The 16,724-nt window shown below is 38.9% G+C and overlaps 1 protein-coding gene across 8 annotated transcripts in view; it reads left to right on the top strand.

Moving 5' to 3' along the window:
* The window catches only part of SERAC1 (serine active site containing 1), a 66,431-nt gene that overhangs the window by 11,345 nt on the left and 38,362 nt on the right, over positions 1 to 16,724 (top strand). For 3 of the 8 annotated variants that reach the window (XM_045058296.1, XM_045058301.1, XR_006598447.1), the window contains exons 1-7: positions 5,325 to 5,343; positions 5,707 to 5,798; positions 8,224 to 8,260; positions 11,102 to 11,238; positions 12,417 to 12,506; positions 13,814 to 13,945; positions 15,877 to 15,998. In XM_045058296.1, coding sequence (XP_044914231.1) covers positions 5,708 to 5,798; positions 8,224 to 8,260; positions 11,102 to 11,238; positions 12,417 to 12,506; positions 13,814 to 13,945; positions 15,877 to 15,998 — 609 coding nt within the window. In that variant the 5' untranslated portion in view covers positions 5,325 to 5,343; position 5,707. Of the gene's footprint in view, positions 1 to 5,269; positions 5,289 to 5,324; positions 5,344 to 5,706; positions 5,799 to 8,223; positions 8,261 to 11,101; positions 11,239 to 12,416; positions 12,507 to 13,813; positions 13,946 to 15,876; positions 15,999 to 16,724 lie in introns of those variants that run through there. The other 5 variants (XM_023254534.2, XM_023254535.2, XM_023254536.2 and 2 more) reach the window with 3 other exon arrangements.

The raw sequence follows: 16,724 nt of genomic DNA, 5'->3' as shown, positions 1-16,724 counted from the left end.
TTGGATGCTTAACTGACTGCGCCACCCAGGCGCCCCTATAGGACATTCTTAATAAAGGTAAAACTAGGGTGAGGAAAACAAATCAATGGTTTCCAGAACTGTGTATGAAAGAGATTTGACAAAAGGGCACAAAATTATTTGAGTTGATAAGAGTGTTTCATATTTTGATTTGATTGCATTTGTCAAAACTTTGGAACTGTACATTTAAAAGGTGAGGGGTGCCTGGGTGGCTCAGTTGGTTGAGTATCCAACTTCAGCTTAGGTCATGAACTTGTGGTTCGTGGGTCTGGGCTTGTCTGTGCTTCCCGTCTGTGCTGACAGCTCAGAGCCTGCTTTGGATTCTGTGTCTCCCTCTGCCTCTGTTCCTCCTCCATTCACACTCTCTGTCTCTCAGAAATAAATAAAGATTAAAATTTTTAAGGGGAATATTTAAAGGTGTATCTAAGTTACCATTAAAAAAAGGTGAATGAACAAATTTTTTTTTTATCACTTTTCCTCTGAAACTGAGATAACCTGCAGTACTCTAGATAGATAACTTAGTACCACTAATTTCCTAGAGACCAAAATTTTAAGAAATACAGATTTCGACAGTGGGGAATTACTGAAAGATTTGAAACAAGGGAATAATATGATTAAATTTAAAAAGTTACTTTTAGGGACTCCTGGGTGTCTCAGTTGGTTAAGTGTCCAACTCTTGATTTCTGCTCAGGTCATGATCTCCCAGTTCATGAGTTCAAGACCCACATTGGGCTCTGGGCTGATAGCGTAGAGCCTGCTTGAGATTCTCAATCTCTCCTTCTCTCTGCCTCTTCTGTACATGCATGTGCTTCCAAATAAACTTAATAAAAATAAAAAGTTACTTTTACTTCTAGGCAGCACCCTTGCTTCATTCACATGAAAACGTTAGTTAAAATGTAATGGAAGAACTTGGAATTGTGAGAAGGAAGAGAAGAAGAAACTCAGAAGAAAGTAATAGCACTGAGGGAAGGTTGAAGCATTTGCAGGATTATTACAAACTGATAGAGAACTTAATTACTTGGACCTAAGTTCATGTAGAGTTAAAGATGATATCTAAAGGCATACACTTTGGGGCACCTGGGTGGTTCAGTCAGCTGAGTGTCTGACTCTTGATTTTGGCTCAGGTCATGATCCCAGGGTCATGGGATCAAGTCCTGCGTCAAGCCCCTCAGCGGACTCTGTGCTGAGTGTGGAGCCTGCTTAAGATTCTCTCTCCCTCTGCCCCTCTCCCTTGCTCATTTGCTATCTCTAAAATTAAAAAAAAAAAAGGCATACACCTTCAAGGAGATAGGAATTAGAAAATTTCTTCCCATTAGACTATAGAAATAGTATTGGAAACTTCCTTTTTTTTTTTTTTTTTTTTTTTTTTTAAGAGAGAGCACTCAGGGGAGGGGCAGAGGGAGACGGAGAGAGAGAATCTTAAGCAGACTCCATGCCCAGTGCAGGACCTGATGCTGGGCTGGATCTCACAACTGTGAGATCATGACGTGAGCCAAAATCAGGAGTCAGACAACCAACTGAGACACCCAGGTGCCCCAGAAATACCCTTTTTACTAGGAACATGAAAGAGTGGAAATTTGTACTCTAAATCTGTACCACATATGTCTGTGGGGTTTGTATTAACATTGTCCTGATAATGCTGGGAACCCAATTTGAGAAATCTATAAATTGGTAATACCTGTCCTGTTTTGGCTGAGAAAATTTGAATTGCCATAGCTCAGGGTGATAATAGGATTCCCACCAGAGATACTCCCACTGAAGATGAGCTCTCAATCAAAGATTACAAAGAATTTAAGCAAACCACCGAGAAGCCAGCCCTAATTATTAGAAATAGTGGTTCTAACAAACTTTAAAATAAGCTTAAAGTGTAAAGGAATGTTTATAAACCATATGTATCAGTTAGCTAATTGCTGCAGTTTAAATTCCCCCAAAGCCTAATAGCGAAAAGAACCATTTTATTATTGCTTACAAGTCTAAAGTTTAGATAGGGGGTTCGTAGGGACAGCTAGGAGTGAATTAGTCTGGGATGCTCTCACATGCCTGGCAGTTGGTACTGGTAGCTGGGCTAATGGGGATATTGGACCACATTTCTCTTATCATCCAGCAGACTAACTGGGCATCTTCACATGGTGATCACAAGGATCCCAAGAGCAGCAAAGACAGAAGCCTCAGTGCTTCTCACGTGTCTGCCTGCATCATTTTTCTGTGGTCTTATGGCCAATGGCAGGTATAAAGCCACCTCCCGAATCAGTAGAGGGGGGTACTGCCAAAACCAAAAACTACCAAAAAATAAAAAAAGGAATAACTTGTGACCATTTAAGAAAAAGGGCACCTGTTGGGATGAGCACTGGGTGTTGTATAGAAATCAATTTGACAATAAATTTCATATAAAAAAATAATAAAAAAAATTAAAAAAAATTCTACCATACATTAAGACAAAACAAAATAGTGTGTCAAAAGGGAAGAAAAAGCAGGCAAGATGAGCCAGCTAGAAAGTTTAAAAATAAAAAAAGTTACTGAAATAGTGGATAGATGAATGGCAGCTTAAATACATTTTAAAAACGAATTGGTGAATTGGAAGATAGATTTGAAGTTCTATCTTGACCCATAATGTATATCAGAGAGGTAGAAAGAGGAAGAAATTATGGAAGAAGTCGAGATTTAGAGAACAGCAAAAGAAAGTCAAACGAGAAAAAACTGAAATTTCTCAGCTGGAGGGTATAGCATGAGGTAAAAAAGAGAACCATAAATGGAAGTCACTGGAACACTAATCTTTAAGGGTCAGGTGGAGATAACCCCACCCCACTTGTAAGCCCAGTAATGGCAGGGGCCATACTTCCTTATTCACATCTTAGGTTTCCATCCCTGACGGTTGATAGGTGCTCAGTACATGTTGAATGAGTAATGGGATGGAGCAGCCAGAAATGTGAGAATAAAACCAGAAGGCCGGGAGTCATAGTAGCTAGAGAAGGAGAGAAGTCAGATGCTTCAGAAAAAAACAAGAGGACTGAAAAGTGGATTTAGAAACAAAGATGTCACTCACTGCTGACTCTCGGGAGTGCTATGTCAGTGCTAGAGAAGGACAGTGGAGAGAGAATCTTAGGGAAGGTGAGAGGAGAGGCACTTGGAGGGAGGGAGGTCCCTCCCCCCCAGTCATTTGTTTCCGTGTGTTGATGGGAGAACATTGGAAATCCGGTATTTAAGGGAGGAGGCGTAGGAAGAGCTGAAAGAAAGGGAGTGAGGATTAAGACAAGAAAAGCATTTCTAGTGAATGAGTCAAGGTCTCTGTGGAAGTGAAAGAGATGAGACTCAGGACAAGATTTCCCCTTGGAAAGGGGATGAGATGTTTTCCTCAGAAACTGGGAAAAACAGTGCAGAAGATCCATTTGGAACCTGGAAAAGGCAGCACAGATGTGTATCATTTGTAGGCCAAGGTGGATTGACCAGAGAGTCAAGAACCTGATGCTTCGGGCACCTTACTGGCGTGGGCCCCTTTGAGTGCTAGGAGTTACCAGGATTTGTAATGTCCTGAGGGGAGAGGGGATGCCAGATTGTGGTCCAGAAACATTTTTCCACAAGCATTTCTGACACATTGCCTCATGAAATCTCGGAAGAAAGGTATCAAAATTTCTAAGACTTCAGTCATTTGTTATCATATCTTTTCTCATTCTAAATAGCTTTTATTTTAGAACCTAATTTGGCATTTGTGATTTTGTGTTCTTTTTTTTTTTTTTTTTTAAAGAACTTCCCCACCTCCTTCCTCCCCATGTGAATAAATGTTAAGCCCTTCATTACCTGGATCTATCCTTGCTTACAGGTAAGGGGGCAGAAGTTGAGGGAGTTTGTAGTTTTAACTTTCTCAGTGAAATAAGAGACCATTTGAGGACAGCGGTAGGGAGGAGGCTTCGCAGGGAATGTGGGTCATTTAGAGCAGTCGTCGTGGGGACGAAGAGAGAACGGATTAGGGACAGCAGAAACGATTCTGAGAGCCCGCTCCCAATTTGTCTTATTCTCCCCAAACCACTCTCCCCCACTCCACCCCATTTTGGCTGTCCACTTGTAGAAAGAACACATGTTTTCAGATTAGGGTTGCAGGCTACTAGAAAGAGGAGAGGTCTAGCACTGTTGAGGGAGGAGGCAGAGAGTGATGTACCATACTACAGGGTCAAGGCGGGGTGGGGAGAGAAGCACAGCCACAGGACAGGCTGCTCACTCCCAGATGAGGGAGGGATGGGAGGTTAGTTGGGGCTGGAGAGCAGAGAAATCAAGACTCAGAGAGTTGAGAGAGAGTTAGAAATGAAGCGGTTTATACTGGAGACAGCTGCCAGGGCCAGTGAAGTCACCTGAGGAAATACAGAAGGAAATAAGAGGACGACATACATTTCCAGTAGACTCCAATTTATTCCCAGGATTTAGTAGAAGGGAAGCCTGCTGGGGGAAGCGGGGAGGTATGTGTAAGTTAACAATATAAAGCTTTTTAGGCCAGAGAAGTAATAGCAAAGAGCGTTTGTGTAATGTTTTATAGTTGACTGCTTTCCTAGTGTCAAGATTGAAAGAAGCAATAGGTATTACTGCTCTGTGTTTTTGTTTCACTCAAGTTGTTATGTAGTAATTAAAATACAAATCTATACACAAACTCAAAGTAGTTTACATTGCCTTCTGCCCTGGCTTCACGAGCATCTACTTCATTGCAGCCTTTATATCATCTTTACCATTATCCTTATGTCTCATGGAGAAGTAGTAGCAACCCGTTAAAAAGGTGAGAAAATATGAAACAATGACCTTTAAAGCAGTGACCTTCACGAGTTTACCTTTTGCCTAAATCAGTTGGCTTCGTCATCAGTTGATGTACTGGAATTATGAGAAAAAATATAAAAGTTTTATTTTGTGTTATCTCTAACGGATATTTCTTACATATACACACCAAGTAATTTCCCCCTTATCACTATAAAGCTGCTAGAACTTCTATGTTCAACCAAAGGACCTTTTCTCACATGAGTCCCTGAAGGCACTTTCCTTTCTTTTCCTTTATAGCAATCACAAAAGAAGAGCAGTCTTGTCCAAAAGCAATCTGATAATGATTCCAGAATACTGAGTTGTTCTAGAAACTATTGCATCATATTTCAATCATCTTTACTCAGTTGATGAAGTAGTTGAGTGACAGTTCTCCTTCTCTGATAGGATGCCAACAGCTAACAAAGGATTTTAAACCGTGTTGGGTACCATCCTGAAGTAGCTAGAGAAAAGCAGAATGCTTGCAAGGGTTCTAAGTATGTCTTCCATTCAGAGCACTTTTCATTTCTCTAGGGCCTTTGGTCATCGTAGGTAAATATAAATATCTTTATCCATATGCATATATATATATATATATATATATTTTAACAGACATTGAAAAAATTTTGAATTCATATATCGACATTCTGATTAATAATCTGTAGTTTCTTGCTTCCTACGAATCATTGTTCACAGTTGGACTCTGTTTGAAGAATAGTCAAAGTACTACCAAAGTATTATTCTAGTATATCTTTTTTAAGGATGAAATTTCTTTTTTAATTGAAAAGTTTTTTTCCTGGTCTTGAAAAACCGAAGTCTGTAGGCAGTCCAACTGTGATTGTGGCGTGTTCTTATAGTCGAATGTTTTAAATTAGCTGTCAAATTAAATATGTTATCATTGTTCTAAACACGCAGAATGTCCCTGGCTGCTTATTGTATCATCTGTTGCAGAAGAATAGGAGCCTCAACTCCTCCTCCCCAAAGCACCACGTACTGGAGAGACATCAGTGAGTACACTTTCAACAACAGTATTTCATATGGAAACAGTGATAGAATTATTTTCTATACCAGTGGTGCACCCCAAATTTGTGGGCCCAGAGCCATGCCATGCGTATTCCTTTCTCTTGAGAATCTTTTTCCTCCCCTATGTTTCCTGTCAAATTCATGCTCATCTTTTCAAAGTCGAGTATCACCACATTCTCACTCAGCAGTAAGTTTCTGCAAAAACAAGTGCCAGACACATGTACTGCGTTCTGGGAATTCAGCGGTGAGCCAAGAAGATAGTGTACTTGCCCTATGGGCGGTTAGGGTCTAGTGCTGATTTAGTATCTTTATTTGTAAATCTTTATTTACCTATTTATTACTAACCTTTATTTGTAAAAGAGGAGATAGGCCTAGATCATCTTTCATTTGGCAAATTATTTATTTACCATTTACTCTATGCCAAGTACTATTCTAGGCCCTTAGGATATAATATGGATTGAGACAAAGTCCTGTTTTCAGGGAGCTTCTGTTGGCTCTGTAAGATAGATCTTTTTGCGGGGGGGATGGGGATAGGTCCTTTTCATCTAGAAAAGTTCTGTGATTCTGTTTTTTTTTTTTTAAGTTTATTTTCAGAGACAGTGGGGGAGGGGCAGAGAGAGAGAGAGAGAGAGAGAGAGAGAAAGAAAGAAAGAGAGAGAGGGAAAGAATCCCAAGCAGGCTCCACACTATCAGCCCTGAGCCCGACGTGGGGCTCAAACTCACGAACCACAAGATCATGACCTGGGCTGAAATCAAAAGTCAGACACCTAACCGCCTGAGCCACCCAGGTGCCCTGTGATTGTGCATTTTAAACATAAAAAGAGGGTGGGGAGGGAAAAGGGAGCTTTTTCTCTCGTCATTTCTAAAGGACAAACTCAAGAGTAGTGAATTAACTTTAGGATAGGAGAAAAGGCTGTGAGACTGTATTCTGTTCCCAGGGCCTAGTAAAAAGAAACATAGCAAGTGGTAGCAGTAGAGAAAGCAGAGAGTGGCTCCCAGGGCCTCCAGGGTGAGCATGGAGGGAAGGCAGTCCAGGAAGCCATCTTGGAAAGAAAAACATCCTAGAGGAGCTGCACAGTCAGGAAGCTTTGTCTCAGCTTTGGATCTCATCCCTGCAGACCTCCTGGAACTGTCTCCTTTCCGGTTCTGGAACCATTACTCAGGTCTTAGAGTTTGGGAGGAATGTCCATCTTCCATGCCCGATGCCTAGAGAAGTCAGTTGAGGAGAGTTCCTTATCCCTCAGTAGGGAGGGGAAATATGTTGTCAGCAGCCTAAGTGGAGAGTCTGACAAAAGGCCACCTCTACACATCCAATAAATTAAAGGCTATGTAGGTTTTGTGGACTGGTGGCAGACCCTAACCATCTTGGGTAATGCATCAGTTAAGGTTGTGTTCAGTGCATGTAACAGAAGCTTGACTACAGTGGCTTCAATTAATAAAGTTTTCATTTTTCTTACCTAACAGTCAAAACAGAGACTGTTTAGAGCAGGAATTGCAGTTTAGCAATCCTCCTATCTTCCTGCTCCATTATTTTTATTGTCCTCATGGTCACAAGATGGTTGCTGAATCTCTAGACATCCAGAAAGCAGAAAGGCCAAAAGTCGTCTTATGAAACCTTGTCTCTGTATTTGGAGAGGGATCTCTACTTACGGACTCGCATTTATATCTGATTGGCTGTAACTGTGTTGCATAGCCAGCCCTAGCTGCCAGAGTCAGGAATTCAAATATTTTTAGATAGTAATCAGGTTGTGCAGTACGGATTAAGGGGCTTGTGTGCATCAGATAGACAACTATCTGTGTTTTCCACTAGGAGTTCTTTTTTACATTAAAAAAATATTTTTATAAGTAAACTTGAAGAATGTAACCATTATTTTTAATTGGGTTATGTACATATGGCACTTACCCAGCAACTATAACATAATTACTTTGGGAAAAGTCACTTTGTGTCCTTATGTCACAAGCATTATCCCTAGTAGCCCTAGTAGTGATAGAACTCTCCCCATCCTTCTATTTTACTGGTTGTGAACTAAAAGGAGTCAGAAGGCAAGTTAGCTTCATGGCTGTCGCATTCAGTGGAAGCACTGTAGGCCTGGCATTATCAGTAGTGCAGCAGGTCTAGGGTCTCTGATTTGCTGGGAATGACAGAATAAGAGATACAAGAAGGGGAGAATAGTGTGAAGTGAGGAGGAGTATGAAATGCAGATCATATTTTTTTACCCAGTGTTTTTTGGTTCGTCTGCATCTGGGGTTAGGAAGAAGCCTTGTGTTGGTAGTAACTGATCATGTTCATGGAAGAATAGCAATGACTTCTTATCCAATTGTATAATATAAGGAGAGACACTTGCCTATTTCCTGTCACATTTTAAAAATGAAACTCATCCCATTGACTTTTTTCCTTTCTTTTTGAAGGAAATATAATAAAGTTTACTGGATCACTTATTTTAGGGTAAGTATCAACTGTGAAATGTTAATTGGCTTCTTTATACTACTATTTGAAATCTCAGTGGAAGTGATTTCCAGGTAGCATAGGGTGGCAAATAGGGTACAGATTTTGGAATTAGGTGGATTAATCACTGGTTCGACCCCTTCAGTGTTGTCTCGATTCAGTTACTTTACTTTCTGAGGAGTGCCTTATCTTGGATCCAAGGGTATGGGAGGCATTCTACCCACCAGGCATTGTTGCTCTGGGGAGAGCACTTGACACGCATACAGAGCAGGTGCTGGTTTATTAGCTCTCGTGCACCTAAAATCACATCTCGTGTTGAGTTCTAAAGTGGGTAAAAAAGGTGAAAATTGACTGTAGCCAGAATAATTTTTGAAAACCCTTTAAGTCACCATAGAGCTCTCGTGAAAGGAAATTGAGGCTGAACTGAGAAAACCAACAGATTGACATCTTCCATCTCATGCTCTTCAGAGGCACATGCTTAATGAATGGAGCGACTTTCCTTCCTTTTTTTGGGGGGAAAGGAGGGTGTATTTGTTAATATATGTCTAATACAATTCTCTATTTGTTAATACTACTTTTTTTTAATGTTTTTATTTATTTTTGAAGGAGAGACAGAGCATGAGTGGGGGAGGAGCAGAGAGGGAGAGAGGGAGACACAGAATTTGAAGCAGGCTCCAGGGTCTACGCTGTCAGCACAGAGCCTGACGCAGGGCTCGACCTCACGAACTGTGAAATCATGACCCGAGCCAAAGTCGGATGCTTAACCGACTGAGCCACCCAGGCACCCCGCTATACTACTCTTTTTTTGCTGTTATATATGAGATCATATAGATATATACACACACATATACAACTCTTAGGTGCTGAAACTATAAAGGAGGCATATTTGGCCTTTTATTCAAATACATACACTTCTCCATGACACCAATGTAAGGCAAAAGACAGATGATTTTTCTCTTCGAATCATTCCAGGCAAAAGATAAATATAATACACTTTGTCTATTTTGCAATTATTTTGCAGGAATATAGTGAAAATTAATCGCATAGTTTCTAGTAAAGAATTTTGTCTTTCATGGAAAGCATGATAAAAATACTGAATGCATTTGCTCTTTTTGGGTGCTCAGATAGTTCCCCAAGAGAGGAGAGGATTCTTCAGGACCGTCTGTTTCTCTGGTGCTGGCCAGTGTCTGGCCTTTCTGTCTTGCCTGCTTTAACTTTAGGGTGGAAACCAAAGATCAGAAGAATGCTTACTATAACTGATGTTATAAAGCCCTGAGTCCAGACAGTGCAGACTTTATGTCTGGATTTAGGGAGCGTGTAGGTCAGTCTGATCAGGGAAAAACCCCTTTATTTCCTTCATTTTGGGTACATAACAAAGAACGTTGTATTTCACATTTAAAAGTTGACTTTAGGAGACTTTGACTTGAGGCTCTTAGGAAAGGAGAAACTTTCATATGCTGGTGGTGGGAGTACAGATCGGCTTATCTTTTTGGAAAAACAGTTTGACAGTATCTAATAAAGGTGAATAGTATATATATAGTCAGAAAGTCCGTAATTCTACTTCTAGATGAGTATCTTAAAGGAACAAATCCACATGTGTTACAGTGTAGATGTGTAAGATGTGTAACAGGATTGTTTGTAATAGACTCAAGCTAGAAATTCCCTGAATGCCCATCTGTGATAGAATGGGTAAGTTGTATACCCATACAATGGCTGCATCACAGACCATAGGAAAATACAAATGCACAAACTACTGATACATGCAACACCAGGAATGAATCTCACAAACAAGAAGCTGAGCAAAAGAATACGTAACAGTGTGATTCCATTCCTATGAAGTCTACAGACAGACAAAACTAGGCTCTGTTGTTTAAGGATGCGTGTATAGATGGCAAGCTATAAAGAGAAACAAGGACATTATTATAATAAAAGTCAAAATGATAATTAGCTAGGGGCGCCTGGGTGGCGCAGTCGGTTAAGTGTCCGACTTCAGCCAGGTCACGATCTCGCGGTCCGTGAGTTCGAGCCCCGCGTCGGGCTCTGGGCTAATGGCTCAGAGCCTGGAGCCTGTTTATGATTCTGTGTCTCCCTCTCTCTCTGCCCCTCGCCCGTTCATGCTCTGTCTCTCTCTGTCCCAAAAATAAATAAACGTTGAAAAAAAAATTAAAAAAAAAATAATTAGCTATAGAGATGAGAGAGTGGGTCAGAATCAGGAAGGGACGCATTGTGGGCTTCTGAGGTACTGTTAATGTTCTGCTTTTTGCCTGGATATTGTAATTATTATTATTCATTAAAATGAATAATAGTTCATTTATTATAATGCATTATAATAATTATTCATGAATAACAAATATATACATTTATATATTTGTACATAAATATAGTGTATATTATATGCACATTACTGTATATATATTCTATTTCACAATAAAAAATGAAAAAGTCCGCTGCAAAAAGCTTAATAATATACTGGCTCACTCAACAGGGTATATATTGAGGGAACTTCTGTTTATTACGGGGTACAAATTGATGGTGTGTATAAAACTTTTTGTTCAAAACACATTTTATCTCAGTGTTTACTAAGTACTATTTTCCCATCCTATTTTGGGAAATTCTGCCCTTTAACCTTTTTTCACCACTTATAGGAAATAGTCTTCTCAATCTACTGGTTCAGGAGCTGGGCTGTTGTACAGGTTGGGCCATTCAATTTATGTGATACTCAATAATCTGATGAGCTCCATAGCCAATATAATTCTGTTATTCTGTCATGTAAAAAAAAAAGTGACTCTTATGTTACGTTTACATCATGTATTTATGATGAATTTCTTGTTTCTTTTTAAGCGGTTCTTTATTTCTTACATATGAAGTTCTGGCTCTGAAGAAGTCTTTGACATTAGATACTCAAGTAGTAGAAAGAGAAAAAATGAAGTCATACATATATTTGCACACAGTTTCTTTAGATAAAAGAGAAAATTATGGTAAGTTTATGGTAAAGTAATCCCATTTTGTGAAAAATGGAAGCTAGTTATTAAATTTTAAGATGAGTGTTTAAAACACAATATTAACAAGATAGGTTCAGCTGATTCTAAGAATCACCAAATCCTATAAGAACCACATTCCTAAAGATTAATGGAAGGCCAGATTTTTGACTTCCATATTTAATTTGGTTTGCAATTCTTCTGTAACTAAACGACACGAAGACGAGCTGGCTATTTTAGTCTAACCTTGGAATTCCACACCGTAGTGAAGGTCATCAGAGGTTGGCCCTCAGTTTGGCAAGTATAAAAATATGATTTTTGTTACTTAGATATATTTCTGCTTTAAGGAATTTATTCATGCAAACTAAAATCATCTCATGGATTCATAAATGTGAATACCAACTTATTAACAGAGGGCAAAAAATCTGTCACAGAGGCTGGAAAACCTGTCTTTATTAGTCAGAACATTCCTGTTCTCCATATTTAGGTCACATGGAAACCTAATTAGTAACCAGACAGTTGTTTGGTGAACATGAAATTTTAGAGCAGAGGCATACATATCTTTTCATCAAGATATGGGTAGCCTGGTGAGTCACTACACTTGACTTACAGCTGCCTGTTCCTACATTGTTGGCCAGAATGATCATGCCTGGTAGTACATTATGTTCCCTGAGTGGGACAGGTTCTGGTTTCCCCTGTCTGTAGCTGTCTGTGTCACCACTCTGTCCTGTTTGTATTTATTATTATCTCACCTGGTGTATTACAATTTCAATTACACAGATAATTTTTATAGTTTACAATTTATCTGTATCACAAAGATAAATCTCATTAAGGTATCCCCAGATTTCAGTTTGAGAAGGGCTATTGTTAAGGGACATTTTCCTGAATGTAGTTAAACCTATGTTGCGTGTGAGGATTTTTGTTAGCTTTAGTTAGATAGTGTTTTTGTTTTTGTTTAGTTTTTTACTTTTTTCCTGACTTGGAGAGAAGTCTTATTTTGGGATCTAGTGTTCTGTGTTTGCATAATGGTTTTAGTTGTTGTGATAGTTATAATGAAAGAGAAAAATGCTATTTTATGTTTTTCAAAAAATTTGTAGCTTATATATTTCTCTTTGAAGTATTAGAGCATAGGATTAAGCATATATACTTGGTTTTATCTAAATTTGTAATCATTTTAGGAATCACTTACCAGGCAAGAAAAGAGCTTCACAAAGCAGTAAGAAAAGTTTTGGCAACATCAGCCAAGATACTGCGGGGCCCATTTGCCGGTAGGTACCAAATATTTAACTTGGAATCTTTATCAGTATCTGAAAGTCATTTGGTGATCAACTTGAGATCTTTTTTCCCCATCTCTTACACTGACATTTATTATAGATATGGAAGGTTGAGTGACATTATTCTCTTGGGCTCTATTTAATTTTAAGGGCTTGATGGACAGTTTTCTTCCTTCCACTTTGTGGATGTTTTGGTGTTAGATAGCTGTAGGGGAATATTGAGACTAAATATATCCTTTTCTCTTGATGAGTGTTCCAAAATTTTAAATTTGTTAGAAAATCACTCCCATGCTTTCTGATCATGAGAAATTGCATCAATAATGTAGATTTTACAATCAAGCAAATCTACACTGTGGAGTTAGCTATGAAAGAGCTTACTCAATCTCTTTACAAAGTTGGCATCATGAAAAAGGTGAGAACATTTTTAAGAATTAAAAGATACTAGAGGTGCCTGGGTACCTCAGTGAGTCAAGCATCTGACTCTTGGTTTCGGCTCAGGTTATGAGCTGACGGTTTGTAGGTTCGAGCCCCATGTTGGGCTCTGCGCTGGCAGCATGGAGCCTGCTTGAGATTCTGCCTCCCTCTTTCTCTGCCCCTCCCTTGCTCGCTCACTCGCAAAATAAATAAATATTTTTTAAAAAATAATTAAAAGATACTAAAGAGACTTAAATCCCGATTTTTAAAAAACAGCTCTGAAGATATTTTGGGGACCCTTGGAGAAATTCGAATATGGCGATAGGCTGGATTTTAGATGGTTTTGGAAGATTTTTGTTTTAGTGTTCTTGGGTGTTATAATGGCATCGTGAGTATATAGGAGAATGCAGGCTTATTAGGAGATCGGGTTGACTGAGAAAGGGTGAAATGTTAGTCTGCAGCTTCCTTTCACGTGGTTTAGAAAAAAATACACACACGTGCATATAAAGTAAATATGGCAAAATAATAAAATTGATTAAATATAGTTGTGGTAAACATATGGATGTGAGTGTATTTGATTCTATATGTTTGATATGTTTCATAATAGAAAAGTTTTTAAGGAAAAAGAACAAGAGACCGCTTTGTGAAAGCAACATAGTATATAAAACAAAAGGACCTAATAACATACATAATAAATATAACAAAATACTATGGCAGAACTGAGAACAACCCTGTCAGTCGTTATCAATACCTGGAAATGGATTTTACTCCGTTATTGTGGATTTCAAATCCTTGCAAACTACCATCTTAAATAAGCGAGAGGACACAATGTTGTTTTAACTGTTCACACTGTTTACGTGGTCTTGTTCTTTTTTCTTTCCGCAAAGACACTTTTAGTACCATTGATGTGGAGGATCATGAATGTGCTGTGTGGCTGCTCCTGAGGAAGAGCCAGTCGGGGGACAGGACAGCGCGATTGCAGGCCGTACAGGAGATGTCGGAGACCCACCACTGGCACGGTAATGAGCCCCTCTGTGCACCTGCCCCGCCACAGCTCGTGCCTGACCTCTGATATAAAGGGAAAGAAAGGAGATGCTAGGAAAGGAAAATAATTCAGCATACCTTAATATATACAAAAATTATTTTCAAAAGTTTTTGAAAGAAACTCCGGTGATAGAGAAAGTAGGAAGCCTGCTGGCCTGGTAGCCGGATAAGGTTGGTTAAGAACAGCCTCAAAACTGGGGAAGATCTATCTATTTGTGTAACTTTCTACCAGAATGAAGTTTTGCTTGATTAGAGAAACTCTTGGTACCGATTAGCTATAGCCTAATGTTGTATTTGGATCTTCTTTCAGTTCCTAGTTAATGACATATTTTAATCACTCGCTGTACCATACAGTTATATTTGCTTTCACTTTGACAGTCTGCTTGGCTCCAATACTAATAATTGGCTAAATGTACCTGATTTGTGTGTGTGTATTTTTAAAGGAAGATTTAAAATATTTACTTGTATTTAACAACTGCATCTTCTGCAGTATAAGTACATAAGCAAGAGTTTAGATCTGCTCTGATTACAGTGACTAAAGTGTACTTTTTTAGTAGAGTTATAAAAAGGGGTAAATAAAAAAGAATAATGTTATGGGTGCCTGGGTGTCTCAGTAGGTTAAATGTCCAACTTCAGTTCATGAATTTGAGCCCCACTTCGGGCCCAGTGCTATCAGACATATCCTCTGTCTCCGCCTCTCTCTGCCCCTCCCGCACACTCTTTCTCTCTGTCAAAAATAAGTTAATTAAAACAATTAAATAAAAAATAATGTTTTCAAAGAAAAGTGTCAGAATAAGATCTCTGCCTCTATACATCCTAATTAATTGATTGGTGAGTGTAATTTTAATAACGTACAATGTAAGCTTACTTTGAAGACTTAGAATAAAAATCTTTAAAAAAAAAAAAAAAACTACCTTCCAGGATTCCATTTCAGATTTACTGTATCAGAAAAATCAGAGTTGGAGCCCTAGCATGTAGGTTTTGGAAAAGTTCCCCACTTGATCTTGAAGAACTCACCCATTATTAAAAATAATGTCTGCTTCAGGGTTGCAGTTTTGTTTACAATACATAGCTCCGTCCATTTGGGCTGCTATAACACAATACCATAGACTGGGTGGCTTATAAACAATAGAAATTTATTTCTTAAAGTTCTGTAGGCTGGAAAATATAAGATCAGAGGGCCAGCAGATTGGTGTCTGGTGAGGGTGTGCTTCCTGGTTCATAGATGACCAGCTTTTCACTGTGTCCTCACGGGGCGGAGGAGACAAAGGATCTCTCTGGGTCTCTTTTATAAGGGCAGTAATGCCAGTCATGAGGGCTCCCAGAGACTTCACACCTCCAAATACCATGACATGGGGGCTTAGGTTTCCATGTATGTATCAGGGGAGGGGGGACACAAACATTCAGGGCAATACATAAAGGATGGAGTGGTGAAATCATGAAGACTAAAACAAAGTACCACCATCTGGAACCTCACATTATTCATGGACATCATGTAATGCCAAAGCACTACATATCAGGGACCCACGTATCAGGGACAGTAGATCTCAATGCAACCTCAGGTTTTTTGAGTAGTGAGCAAAACAGTTTTTAAACACTAGAATTATTACCAAAAAAAGGAGAAGTTAAATTGGTTCTGACCTATCGATTTTCACATTTAAGGTTCAGTTCTTCAAAAGGTTAGTTAGATTGTGATATGCCTACATATATGTTGAGGAGAATTGTGAGATCAGTCCTGGAAATGTTGGACATCTGGCTTACTGGTATTGTAAAGGCAGTTGACATTGTGAACAGAGACTTGGGAAATTTTGAATCATAAACTTGTAGTTTAAAAATTAAATTGTTTATTTAATTCTTGAAACAGCTATAAGCCAACTTGGGTGCTAACAACATACTTTTACAATAGATTACCAGTATAGGATAATTGCTCAAGCCTGTGATCTGAGAACTCTTATCGGTTTGGCACGAAGCAAAGAGAGTGATCTTCGTTTTTTCCTGCCACCACCTCCTTTGCCATCTTTAAATGAAGTAAGTAATAAAATAATCCAGTGAGTGAAAAATAAATTAACATATCACATCTTCACTCTGAAGGGTGCAGAGTAACCTTTCAAAAAGTAGTTTGAAAAAAAACCAAAAACCCACCAGTTTGTTGTCTACTTTTCACAAGCAGGTGAACTAGATATAAACCTGAAATTGTAGTTTTTATACCAAGATTTCCTGGTTTATCAGGAGATGTTGTTTCTCTTGTGTTATTTTCCCTTTTGGGTATTGGAAGTCTCTATACACCAGATGGTAACTTCATAGCCTATTAACATCGATGAGTTGGTCACTTGTTCTAATATTGCTATAGATCAGTTTTTCTCAGCCTCAACACTCCTAACATTTTGAGATGAATAATTCTTTGTTGTTGAAGATTGTTCTGTACATTATAGGGTGTCTAGCTGCATCCCTGGCATCTACTCATTGGATGCCGGTAGCATCCCCAAAGCTGTAACAACCAAAACTGAAGATCTTGCTAAATGTTCCCTGGGGCTCAAAACAGCCCCTGGAAAACCACCACATGTAGATACTAACGTATCACTTTGCATAGATATTTACTAACCACTACATGTAGATATCAATGTAGTACTCCTCATAGTTGTTAAATACTAACCACTACTAGGTATTAGAGTGTGCTTCTTGAGCAGCTTTTCTAGGCCTTCCTAGAAAATGAAAATCAGAAAACTTGCAATCAGTTGTTGAAAATTAGAAAAA

Source organism: Felis catus, chromosome B2 (assembly GCF_018350175.1).
Source record: "Felis catus isolate Fca126 chromosome B2, F.catus_Fca126_mat1.0, whole genome shotgun sequence".
NCBI lineage: Eukaryota > Metazoa > Chordata > Mammalia > Carnivora > Felidae > Felis > Felis catus.
Note: the sequence above shows the minus strand (reverse complement) of the source record. Positions and strands in the feature narration are given on the sequence as shown.